General features: G+C 34.0%; 1 protein-coding gene across 1 annotated transcript; it reads left to right on the top strand.

Moving 5' to 3' along the window:
- Positions 1-7888: 7888 nt before the first annotated feature.
- LOC107931644 (aspartic proteinase 36) lies at positions 7889-11751 on the top strand. The gene is made up of 13 exons (XM_041084427.1): positions 7889-7921; positions 8014-8075; positions 8263-8326; positions 8401-8820; positions 8920-9093; positions 9370-9452; positions 9581-9683; positions 9869-9941; positions 10124-10321; positions 10532-10656; positions 10800-10901; positions 10982-11079; positions 11488-11751. The coding sequence occupies exons 1-13, from the start codon at positions 7889-7891 to the stop codon at positions 11663-11665; spliced, it is 1713 nt and encodes a 570-aa protein (XP_040940361.1). The 3' UTR covers positions 11666-11751.
- The last annotated feature ends 820 nt before the right edge of the window (positions 11752-12571 follow it).

Below are 12571 nucleotides of genomic sequence, written 5' to 3'. Positions count from 1 at the left end.
TGGTCTTATCCGTCAATTCATCACATGTCACGATATGAACGTACTCAATCCTGCGTTTTTTCTAATTTGCATTTCCACATTTATTCTTTCATTAACAAAATTTTCACAATCCCACATCAAATTCATATTTAATAACACATTATATCATTCAATCATTCACAAATAAACATCTAAATTCAATCATATGAACTTACTCGGCTGATTTGTAGAATATATTGAAATTAGGGACTATTCCGCAACTTTTTCTTTTCCACGTTCTTCTTTGGATTCTTGATCTATAATATAAAATATTTCGACTCATTAGCATTTATTTGATTTCTATTTCACTTCACAATTTATGCTCTTCAAATTTTGAAATTGCACTTTTGCCCCAAAATTTATAATTTTTACAATTTAGTCCCTACTCAATTCACCTATCAATTGAACTAATTTTTATCAATTAACACTTTATTTTATCATTATAAACTATTTCAAAACCTTTGATATTCTGAATTTCAACACCAACCTTCAATTCACAACTTTTTCACAATTAGGTCCTAAATACCATTTTCTATCAAAATCACTTAATAAAACCACCTTAATATGAAATTAGAACTTAAATTTCATAATATTCATCATAAAATTCCCTTACCCATCCAGGGTAACTTCCAATTTCACCCATAAAATCAAAAACTAATGAATTCTATAAGTGGACCTAATTGTAAAAGTCATAAAAACATAAAAATTATCAAGAAAAAGCAAGAATTAAACTCACATGATTTAAAAATATGAAAAACAAGCTTTCTCCAGACCTTAAAACCAGCTTTCTCCAGACCTTATATTGCGTTTTGGCTGAGAAAATATGAAGAGATCTCTAGATTTTTCAATTTTGTCCTTATTTTATATGTTAAAATTGTAAAATTTCCAATTTTACCCTTATTTCCCTTATTTTTCTGCTGATTTTCTTGCCCTTGCCGTCCAGCCTATTTACTTTTAGGCTTAATTGCCCTTTAAATCCTCTTTATTTTAACACTTGAGCTATTTAATTCTTCTGGCAAATTTTGCATTTGTTACAATTTAGTCTTTTTTAATTAATTGAGTACCCAAACGTTAAAATTTCTCAACCAAACTTTAATACTAACTAAATGACACTCCATACTCGGTTTTCAAATTCAAGGTCTTGATACCTCTTTTTTTGACCCGTTTGACCTAATAAATTCTTTTAATTCACTAAATTCATCAATTCAAAAATTCTTCTAAATTCTTGCTTGACTCATAAATGTTAAATTACTATCTTGTTCAATCTTACTTGTCGGATTTAGTGATCTCAAATCACCATTTCAAACACCACTGAAAATTAGGCCGTTACACCAAAGCATACAAAACAACCCTTGGAGGTCAATTGGTTAAACAAGGTTCATTTAACCCACTTGAACTAGTCCAATTCTTAGAACAAATGGAAAAACCCTTCTACTTAGATAAGATTGTATAAAGTTTAAATCCCTTAAGACTCTTATCTTGTAGATAGGAATTGATCTTAGTCGTCGATGTAATTTAAATCGTACCATTGTATATGGGGGAACTTAATTATAAGTAGAGATTTTCCCGCTCATTCATAATCATCCAATTACTGAGTAATCAAATACTTTTGAGAGCATTTACTCAAAAACTTTGTGCATTACTTTTTGTGGCCTTTTTTGTTCGTTTGTTGCTTCTTCTCTTTTTGTTTGCTTTCGCTAAGTTTCAGTGTCTTAGAGAATTTCTTTTATGAATTCTCATTTTTCTAAGAGTAAAGCTAACTTAGACGAATTTAAAGTTAAGTTCTCACATAAAGTTAAGTTCTCACATAAAGTCGTGTGATTTGCTAGACTAAAGTTCTAGCATGTAACACAAGAACCTAAATAAATAAATAATAAAGTGAAAAGAAACAAAGAAAATGAAAAATAGGCTTAGGAGTTTAGGAAAAGTTAGAGTCCAATATTACATAACAAATAGACCCGGATCCCAAAACGGATCAAAATTGAACTTCACTTTTTATAAACCAAATAAATAAACGACATCGTTATTATGATCTATGCACACATTTTCTTTTGGTTAAAATATGCTAGGAGTCCCTGTATTTTAGGAATTATTCTCTGTACTTTTTTTTGTTGTAAATTATTCTCTGTACTTCTATTCATAGTAATTTAGTATTATTTTTCAAATTTCAAAATTCAGATTAAATTTTTAGCACTGTTAAATTTATTTTTTTAGATTTAAATTTATTACAACATCTTTGAAAAGTGGAGAAATTAAATTCCTAAAAATAAAAGTATAAAAACTACAATTTTAATTTATGAAAAGTATTAAGGACTTATTGAATATTTTAACATTTTCTTTTTGGCTACTTTATCATTTCGGAGCGAAGTTACAAACTTTATTTTTGGTACGAACCACACTGACTCTTCCCATCTTCTCTTTTCCGCTCTCGATCTTCCTTCAAATTCAAATCCTTTCTCCTCAGCCACGAGCCACTGTACTCGCTGTCATGGAACCAGCGCTCGTTAACCTCACCGCCGCCACCGTCGCTTTCTCCCTCCTCTTTCTTCTCTCCCAATCGAATCCTCCCACTTCACCACCACCACCACCACCACTCCTCCTCCTTTCTCCTCACCGCGGCGCCCGTCCTTCCATGATCCTCCCCCTATTTCCTTCTCCCAAGAATCCCTCTATGATACGAGTCACAAAAGCCCAAATTCTTGAAGGCGAGGCCCAATAAGCAAATTCCCAGCCCAATCAAGAAATCCATCCATACTTAGTTGAAAATCAGGTCAAATTGTCAAAGTGGCCCAAGTTGTAAAGTTTTATTTTTATTTTTATTTATTTATTTATTTATTTACTTAGTTTAAATTTTTATGTCAATATTCAGTCCAAGAGTCCCAGATAAAATGACCTTTGACCGAATTTCCATATTAAAATAATTAGGAGTTTTTTTATTTTAGTTTTCTAATTAGATTAGGACTAATTATAAGGCCTATTTAAAGGCATGGCTGTCCACCTTGTTAAACACTTATCATTATTATTAAAATTTCAGATTTGTTGAGAGCAAAATTTTCTTTGAGTTTTCTCCAAGATTTCTCTCTTGAGTTTTCTTTAGAAGTTGTTTTAACAATCTTGTGATTGTGGGAGCCATCTTCAACCTTCTTCTTGCCATTGATATTCTTTGGAGGGGAGATTAGAGCCGTTTGAAGGGAGTTGTGAGATCTTTCGAGATTTCAAGGCTTCTTAGGACTTATCTTTTAATTTCTTACTGTCAATTCTTTCTTTATTTCTACTTGTGCTGAATCATTATCTAATCTATTTTCTATTCTTATTGTGTTTTCAGCATTTTTCTATCTTAAGGAATCAGCCCAAAAATCCCCAATTTCTAGGATTTTTCCATACTCTTTTTGGGTGAAATTAGATTGTCGAAATTTAGGGAAAACTATCTTGGTGTTCAATTGGACAGAATCACAATCTCCTTGAGGGTTTCAAGAACCCTAACACTTATTTCTATTCTCAATTTGATTCTTTGCTGATTTGAGGATTTTATTTCAGATCTGGAAATTCAAAGTTCTAATCTTTCAATTTTTCTGTTTCATTTCGGATCTGATTGTTTAGGGTTTTCGTAGGAGTTTCTCGTGACTTGGCAACTCGATCTTGGTCCGCGCGCAACCCCGTATCATTTGGTATCAGATTTTGGGAGTTTTGGGTGTTCTTGGTTGATTTCTAAACTGATCTTTATTTTTTAAAGCATAAACAGCAGTTTTACCCAGAAAAATTGTTCAAAAAAAATTCATTTGAGTGGGTAAACGTTGTCCGATTGATCTGAAATTTTACATACATGTTTTTGGCACTGCGATTGAATATAAAAAAATTATTCCAGCAAAAAAATCAGTCAAAAAAGTCAAAAAAATCAAAAAAGATGAAATTCAATAAAAATTTTAAAAAAGATTCAGCGGGTTGAATTTGGTGCCCAAAATTTCCAGATCAAAAATTCAATATATAAGGACACTCCAGATTTAATTTTGTGATTTTTGGAGATCGGGAACACCTCGAACGAAGTTGTCAAGTTACTCCGCAGTTTTTCGGGTTTTCTGTTTTCAGCAATTTTTATTGATTCTTAGCTGTAGGTTTTCATTTGTTTACCTTTATTCTTCTTTTACGTTATCTAACACCTTCTTGTTTCTTGTGTTAGTAGGATTTAAACGTGTGCACAACTTCTTCCTCGGTGCAACACGAATCAATTGGTGTCTCGTCAGTTTTTGGCATCCTAGTGCAAATTAGGATTCTTTGGTAGTTTGGTTCACACTCTCTAATTGGTTGATATAAACTCTGATAAAGAACTCACAAGATTGAATTCGACCTCATTGAGAATTTGATTTTTCTTTTTGAGTGATTAATGGTGAGGTTTGCTAACTTTTATTTTTGAGTGTTGAGTGTTTATTTTTTACAGGTTTTGAAGATGTCTAAAGGTGATAATAATGATGCACTTATGAAAGTCCAACAACAGTTAGACGAACATACTGCTGCAATCACACAAATAAATGCTACACTTCAAGCATTGAATACTACTTTGAATGAGGTACGAGTGAATCAAAAACATCAATATCGAGATCCAATTAAGGAAGATAGGGATAACCAGCCCTATAGGTGCAGCCCTCAACGTGTCCCTAGAATGGATGATGATTTTCATGATCGTGGACAATCATCTTTGGTAAAACCAAAGAGCGAGCAGCAACGAGAACATCTCTTTCATACTCGCTGCCATGTACAAGGTAAGCTTTGTAGAGTTATTATTGATGGTGAAAGTTGCTCGAACATAGCCAGCACGACGATGGTGGAAAGGCTTTGCTTAACCACTACCAAGCATCCACAACCTTATCAACTACAAGGGCTTAGCAACAAAGGCCAATTTAGGGTCACTCAACAAGTGCGCATCGCCTTTTCTTTCGGTAAGTATCAAGACGAAGTTGTGTGCGACGTAATGCCTATTCAAGCCTGCCATTTGTTGCTAGGAGAACCATGGCAACTGGATCGAAAAGTCACTCACGATGGTCGTACCAATAGGTATTCTTTCAAGCATCAAGGAAAGAAACTCACCTTAGTGCCGCTCACTCCGGAACAAGTCCATGAGGACCAAATCAAACTGAAAAATTCTGTTAAAACAAGTGAGGAAAAAGAAAAAGAGAATGAAAAAGAGCAAAAAGAGATTGAGAGTGAAAAAGAAATTGAAGAAAGAAGAGAAAATGAATTAGAAAAAGAAACAAAAGAAAAAGACGTGGAAAGGGTAGTGAGGAATGTTTCCACTAACCAAGATATGAATTTTTCTTGTGTTGCTACTTTTCAGGTTCCCGAAAGATCGAAAGATAACTTTCAACTTCAATACCTCTCAAATGAAAGACGCTTTCATACGATCAACTTAGGCAAAGATGAAATCACACTACATGATCCCGAAGGTAAGCGAGGTAAGGAAATTTTAGAAACCGAGTCCAGTGCAGATTTGAAAATTATTGATAAAAATTTTGGTGACTTAGTTCTTAAAAGATCCTCTCATTTTGATCCGATTAATTGTTACTCTTCGATTGTGGTTGATAAAGTCATTACGAAAAGAAGCGTGATTTGTTATTCTCTTGATTTACCTTGTGTAAAATCCTTGAATTTGTCCAAATCTGTTTTGGAGAATAAGGTAACGAAATTTTCCAAATTTATTTTCAATTTATATTCGTGCCTTAAACAATTTATGTGGTTGTACATGAAGTTTGAGTTCCATTTGACAAACGTTAACTCAACAACGAATATTCGACTACACTATGCCCCCGATGAGCGAAGGTTTGTTTTAAATGAAAAAGGTAAAATCGATCCTTATTCTTCTGCTTATCGAGGTAAGATGCTTGAAACCTTTGAAACACTTTTGTACTCCTCGGATAGTGATAAAGATCGTGTTGATGAACACTTAGATCGAAACGTGCTTGACTGTCCTATTTTATTTATTGATGATCTATCTGTTTTGATGGTTGATAAAAAGATTCTTGTTTTTGATAATGCATGTGTGAGTGAATCTATAGACCGTCGATTAATGCATGGTATGATTATGCAACTCTGTGAACCATGTGAATCTTTTCAAATACCTACTTGTGACGATTATGTTTACCATTTGATTTATTACTCGCAATTTATTAATGGTTTGTGGGAACAATGTGAGACGACTGAATGCCTTAAAACATGTCCATCTTTGTTTCAAATATTTGACGAGGTAGTGGTGAGTAAATTAGATTGTTTGCATGGTAATCTGAATCTGTCCATTCACATGCGTTATACCTGTTCTATTATGCTTATGATTGGACTACAAGCTTATTTCCGTTGCTATTTACTATCTCATGGCTATTCTTCTCAGTGGACTCAATTGCCATTAGTCCCGTTCGATAGAGGAAAGTCGAGTTCATTTGATTTTTCAGATTCGAGGACGAATCTTTTTGAGGAAGGGGGGAATGATACGAGTCACAAAAGCCCAAATTCTTGAAGGCGAGGCCCAATAAGCAAATTCCCAGCCCAATCAAGAAATCCATCCATACTTAGTTGAAAATCAGGCCAAATTGTCAAAGTGGCCCAAGTTGTAAAGTTTTATTTTTATTTATTTATTTATTTATTTACTTAGTTTAAATTTTTATGTCAATATTCAGTCCAAGAGTCCCAGATAAAATGACCTTTGACCGAATTTCCATATTAAAATAATTAGGAGTTTTTTTTATTTTAGTTTTCTAATTAGATTAGGACTAGTTATAAGGCCTATTTAAAGACATGGCTGTCCACCTTGTTAAACACTTATCATTATTATTAAAATTTCAGATTTGTTGAGAGCAAAATTTTCTTTGAGTTTTCTCCAAGATTTCTCTCTTGAGTTTTCTTTAGAAGTTGTTTTAACAATCTTGTGATTGTGGGAGCCATCTTCAACCTTCTTCTTGCCATTGATATTCTTTGGAGGGGAGATTAGAGCCGTTTGAAGGGAGTTGTGAGATCTTTCGAGATTTTAAGGCTTCTTAGGACTTATCTTTTAATTTCTTACTGTCAATTCTTTCTTTATTTCTACTTGTGTTGAATCATTATCTAATCTATTTTCTGTTCTTATTGTGTTTTCAGCCTTTTTCTATCTTAAGGAATCAGCCCAAAAATCCCCAATTTCTAGGGTTTTTCCATACTCTTTTTGGGTGAAATTAGATTGTCGAAATTTGGGGAAAACTATCTTGGTGTTCAATTGGGCAGAATCACAATCTCCTTGAGGGTTTCAAGAACCCTAACACTTATTTCTATTCTCAATTTGATTCTTTGCTGATTTGGGGATTTTATTTCAGATCTGGAAATTCAAAGTTCTAATCTTTTAATTTTTCTGTTTCGTTTCGGATCTGATTGTTTAGGGTTTTCGTAGGAGTTTCCCGTGACTTGGCAACTCGATCTTGGTCCCCGCGCGCAACCCCGTATCACTCTAGCTCATTTCAGAACACTCGTCGCCACCTCCTGAGATCCGACTCTAAGTCTTCCAATCCAAACGCTCGCATGCGACTCTACGATGATCTCCTCCTCAACGGGTACTAGTATTATTATATAATGTTATGATTATCATCAATACTAGTATTTCATTTTAAATCGTTTTGTTTCCTCTTTTCTTTTTAACCGAGATTTTCGAGGACTGAAATTCCCAAAGGTATTACACTACTCGGCTATGGATCGGGACACCTCCGCAGAGATTTGCGCTTATAGTGGATACTGGAAGTACTGTTACTTACGTTCCTTGTGCTACGTGCGAACAATGTGGTAGACACCAGGTGATCTCTTGTGATGTGATGTGATCATTTCATTCGCTTTGCCTCTTCTTCCCATTCGAATTACATTAATGGATATTGCTTCTCTTTTTTCAACATTTTATGTGCTTTTTAGCATATTCGAAACATACTAGATTAGATCTTACTAGAAAGCTCCTCTTTGGTTTCTTAAGCATTACTCTACTCTTTGAAATAGTTTAGGCTTTACCCGGTGGTTGCTTCTGCTTTCAGTAGCAAAATTGAAAGTTTTGTTAAGATGTAAAAAGCAAATGATGCATTTAAAAGAATTTAAATGTAAAAAGTTACTTCACTAATATGATGGAACATTGCATGGATTTTTTTTTAGTTATATAATAATTACCTTTTGAATTTGCTTACATGTTAGTCAGCTGTTTGCTTTTTAGTTAAATATTATACTATTTGTTTTATAGCAATTTTGTTTTAGGATACAAGAAGCAAGTAGCTATGCAGCCTTTTTCAGGATACTCGTAGCAGTTTTCAGTGGAATGGTTTTTCATTATGTTGATTCTTTAAAAACTTATAGGTGGTTAAGCTAATAGGTTCCCTGATTTCTTTTAATCAGGATCCAAAGTTCCAGCCCGAGTCGTCCATTACTTACCAATCTGTAAAGTGCAATTCGGATTGCAATTGTGACAAGAGCAGGGTGCAATGCATATACGAGAGACAGTATGCTGAAATGAGTAGCAGTAGAGGTGTCCTTGGGGAGGATATCTTGTCGTTTGGGAATCAAAGTGAACTTGTGCCCCAGCGTGCAGTTTTTGGTTGTGAAAATGAGGAAACCGGTGACCTTTACAGTCAACGTGCTGATGGCATTATGGGATTGGGCCGTGGCGATCTCAGTGTAGTTGACCAACTTGTTGAAAAAGGTGTGATTAGTGATTCGTTCTCATTATGTTATGGTGGGATGGATATTGGCGTGGGTGCTATGGTTCTTGGTGGTATATCTGCCCCGTCGGACATGTTCTTTACTCATTCAGATCCTGTACGTAGGTATGTTTTTGTAAACAATTTATCTTAGAGATAGAATACGTCATCAACTTCCTAACAAATATATTCGATATGTCTGACGCATTTACTCTAGTTTCGGGATGGCAACAGTCCATATTACAACATTGATTTGAAAGAGATACATGTTGCCGGGAAGCAGCTACCTTTGGACCCTAGCATCTTTGATGAAAAACACGGAACTGTTTTGGATAGTGGTACAACATATGCATATCTACCGGAAGCAGCATTTGTGGCATTCAAGAATGCTGTAAGATTCAACTCCCATAAATAATTATAGTTGTTAAAGTTGTAGCTCGGCCTATGTGTGTTCTTACTGGACCCTCTTTATCTCCTTGCATTAATTTATGGGGGATCTTTGGAGTTTTATTCTAACAATTCTACATATTCAACTGAAATGCAAGGTTTTAAAGGCGTGAAAATGCTTACAGGTTGACCTTTTAACAGTCAAACCTTAAAACTTGGCATTTTATTGTGTTGATTCTTCTTGCCTTGTATCTCATATTTGCAACCTTTTTTTCTTCAGATTATAAAGGAACTTGATAGCTTAAAGCAGATCCGCGGCCCTGATCCAAATTACATTGATATATGCTTTTCCACTGGTAGCAGGTATTACATGTACTAAGTTCCACAACACAAAAATTGAGCGGTTTTTAGTTAACTTATTGTGAAAATTGATTGATTATCTTTGCAATGCTATTAACTTTTAACTGTTAGAATCTGTTTTCTGCTTTCAGTAATGTCAATGTGTCAGAGCTCTCAAAAATATTTCCAACGGTTGAATTGGTATTTGGCGATCAGAAAAAGTTATTGCTATCACCTGAGAATTATTTATTTCGGGTAAGCTTTTCACTCTGCGATTGCTTTTCTGTTGATTGAACAACTTTATTTCTAAACAGCTCCTTCTTGAGGTTGTACTTGAAGTTAGTTTAGGAAGCATTAGGTTTGAGTTCAACTGAGAATTTTGTTCTGTCCTCAATGTTCACTATGTGACTAGCAATTTTCTACATGTTCTATTGATAAAGCATTCAAAGGTTCGTGGCTCATATTGCCTTGGGATCTTCCAAAATGAAAAGGACCTGACTACCCTTCTGGGAGGTATGTTAAGCTTAAGTTTCAGATAACTTGTGTTTTGATGTCATTCCTTTTAAGCTTTAACATGACTCTTTCGCAAACATTGGCAGATATCTCCGATTTCAATTCAAAAGTTTCAGTGTGATGCCATAAAAAATGTGGGATTGATTTTGTTATTTTCTTGTTTGTAATTGGTTCTCTAATAGGAATCATTGTTCGTAATACTCTTGTTACATACGACCGTGAGCATTCAAAGATTGGATTTTGGAAGACTAATTGTTCTGAGATATCGGAAAGGCTTCACAGAACCGGTGGATCTTCTTCTTCTAGTGGGAAGGATAATTCAACTGTAGAATCGCCAACTACATCAGCTGCTGGTGGATCATCACGCTATGCTCTTCCAGGTACAGTAACCATGGTTATCAGAGGACCTTATTTGGTCTCGTTGTATTTGAACTCATTATAGGATTACGACTCCATTCCCTCTGTTTATTTTACTGAAAAAATAACACGTATGATCAATGCTTTTATTAATTGTGCTTTCTAATCGACATTCTGGTGTAAAATCAGGATTTATCATGTATTTCTGATGACATTTCTTTATTATTGAACAGGGGAAATTCAAATTGGTGAAATTAGATTGGATATGTCACTGAGCATCAACAATTCATATCTAAAGCCTCGCATCAACGAACTTACTGACTTCATTGCTATAGAGCTAGAAATTAATGCTTCACAGGTTAAAACTAATGCCGACTCAAAATTCAGAAGCATTTGATGGCAGTCATTGGTGAACTATTAATGCAGAACATGTTAACTACTGAAAGAATTTTTAAGTTTTCTACCTTCATGGACTTAAGGAAATGTTTTGGATGATTTCAGGTTCGTTTATTGAATTTTACATCAGAAGGAAACAGTTCTCTCGTCAGATGGGCTATAGTCCCTTCAGAATCATCAACCTACATTTCTAATGTTACTGCAATCGTAAGTGTTTGTTTAGATAATTGCAATTCCTTCTAACATACAAAAGTATAGTTGTTTTCTTGACGAGTTTCTGCTTACAGAGTATAATTTCCCTGCTTGCTGAACATCGTGTGAAGTTTCCTGTTACCTTTGGAAATTATAAGTTGGTGCAATGGAAAGTTAAGCCAAATTCTCAACAGTAAGTTTCCGTTTTCTAGAGGCCTGGTTCTTACTTTGTCTCGTGGTATAAGATGAGCATAAATATCATTGAAAAAATGAAGAGTCTTTTGTAACAAAATGTTACTCATAAAAATGGTCTATTCTAACATTGTTGAACTGAGAATGCCGTTCTCTAAGAACACTTTGTTACAGTATATGCATGCAAGATACATAAATAAAGACTAAATACGAACGTCTAATCCACTTCATGATCCAATCTCTCTTTTGAGTTACTACAGTCATAGCCACGGCCTGTGCTACCTCAAATGTCGTATTTGTTGAGAATTTCATTTTACTGTGATGTCTTTGGTGAACTTTTATTAAAAAACTTAGCATTTCATGACATGTTATAAGCTCTAACGTGATTTTTTCGTCTGAAATGATACAGACCATGGCGGCAGAAACATTATTCAACGGTTATTTTATCTATTATCATCGTAATAATTGTCGGATTATCAGCTTCTGCAGCATGGGTTATCTGGAGACACAGACAACGAAATATCAATTCATATAAACCTGTTCATGTAGCTGTTCCAGAGCAAGAACTCCAGCCACTAGAGTCTTGAAAACCCATTTTTGCTTGGTTTTTATTCTGAAATAAGATTTTTTTTTCAGACAGGTTTAAGCTCTGTGTTCTGCAGCAGCATAATTCATTGGTCTGAAGTTTTGTTCGATTACAGGGAAGTTCTGCATTGAAAAGTTCGCATGTTAATAATATTCTAACATGCAAAGTGAACAAAAAAAAAAAAACTCCCCATTCAGTAATTATAGTCTTGGTTATAGTTAAAAATGAAATTTGGGTACTTTTTAAGTTAAAAGTTTTAGCCAATTTTGCTTTAAATTCATATATATTTTTCTGAATATTGTTTATTATTTATAAACTTATAGTTGTTAAATGCATTGTTATAAGCGGTTTAGTGTTATATCATGTTCAAATGAAATTTGTCTTTGAATATTTTATTGAATTTTTTTAGTGGATAAATGAAAATGTATAGACATTTACTTCTGTAGAACAAATTCCAAGATGACGAGAAATTTCCGCTCTCCTACTAAGCAACATCCTCAGCAAACAATAAAATAACAAATTTATTTAACTAAATCCCCAAATATTTAATCCTAAAAGGCAAAAAAAAAAAAGGGACCCAGCATCAGAGTAGTCAAATAAAAAACTAAGAAAAAAAAAGGAACACTCGAATAAAAAGACGGTAAGTCCCAGCCTCAGAATAGTCAACACTGGTTATTATTTATTTATTTTTCTTCTTATTTAGATTTAGAGACCAAAAAGAAAAACATCCAAAATCCCAGAATTCAAAGCTGCATTTAGGTACCCTTTCTTCTTTGCTTTATGTTTACTTTTTCATTTTTTCTTTACTGTGGAATATTTGCTTACTACTGAGTTCATTTCACTTTTAATTTTGATATATGCATTTAGGTTCATGTCTGATTTGTTGTGTATACCACTATACACCTGA

Source organism: Gossypium hirsutum, chromosome A02 (genome assembly GCF_007990345.1).
Source record: "Gossypium hirsutum isolate 1008001.06 chromosome A02, Gossypium_hirsutum_v2.1, whole genome shotgun sequence".
NCBI classification, from domain to species: domain Eukaryota; kingdom Viridiplantae; phylum Streptophyta; class Magnoliopsida; order Malvales; family Malvaceae; genus Gossypium; species Gossypium hirsutum.
Note: the sequence above shows the minus strand (reverse complement) of the source record. Positions and strands in the feature narration are given on the sequence as shown.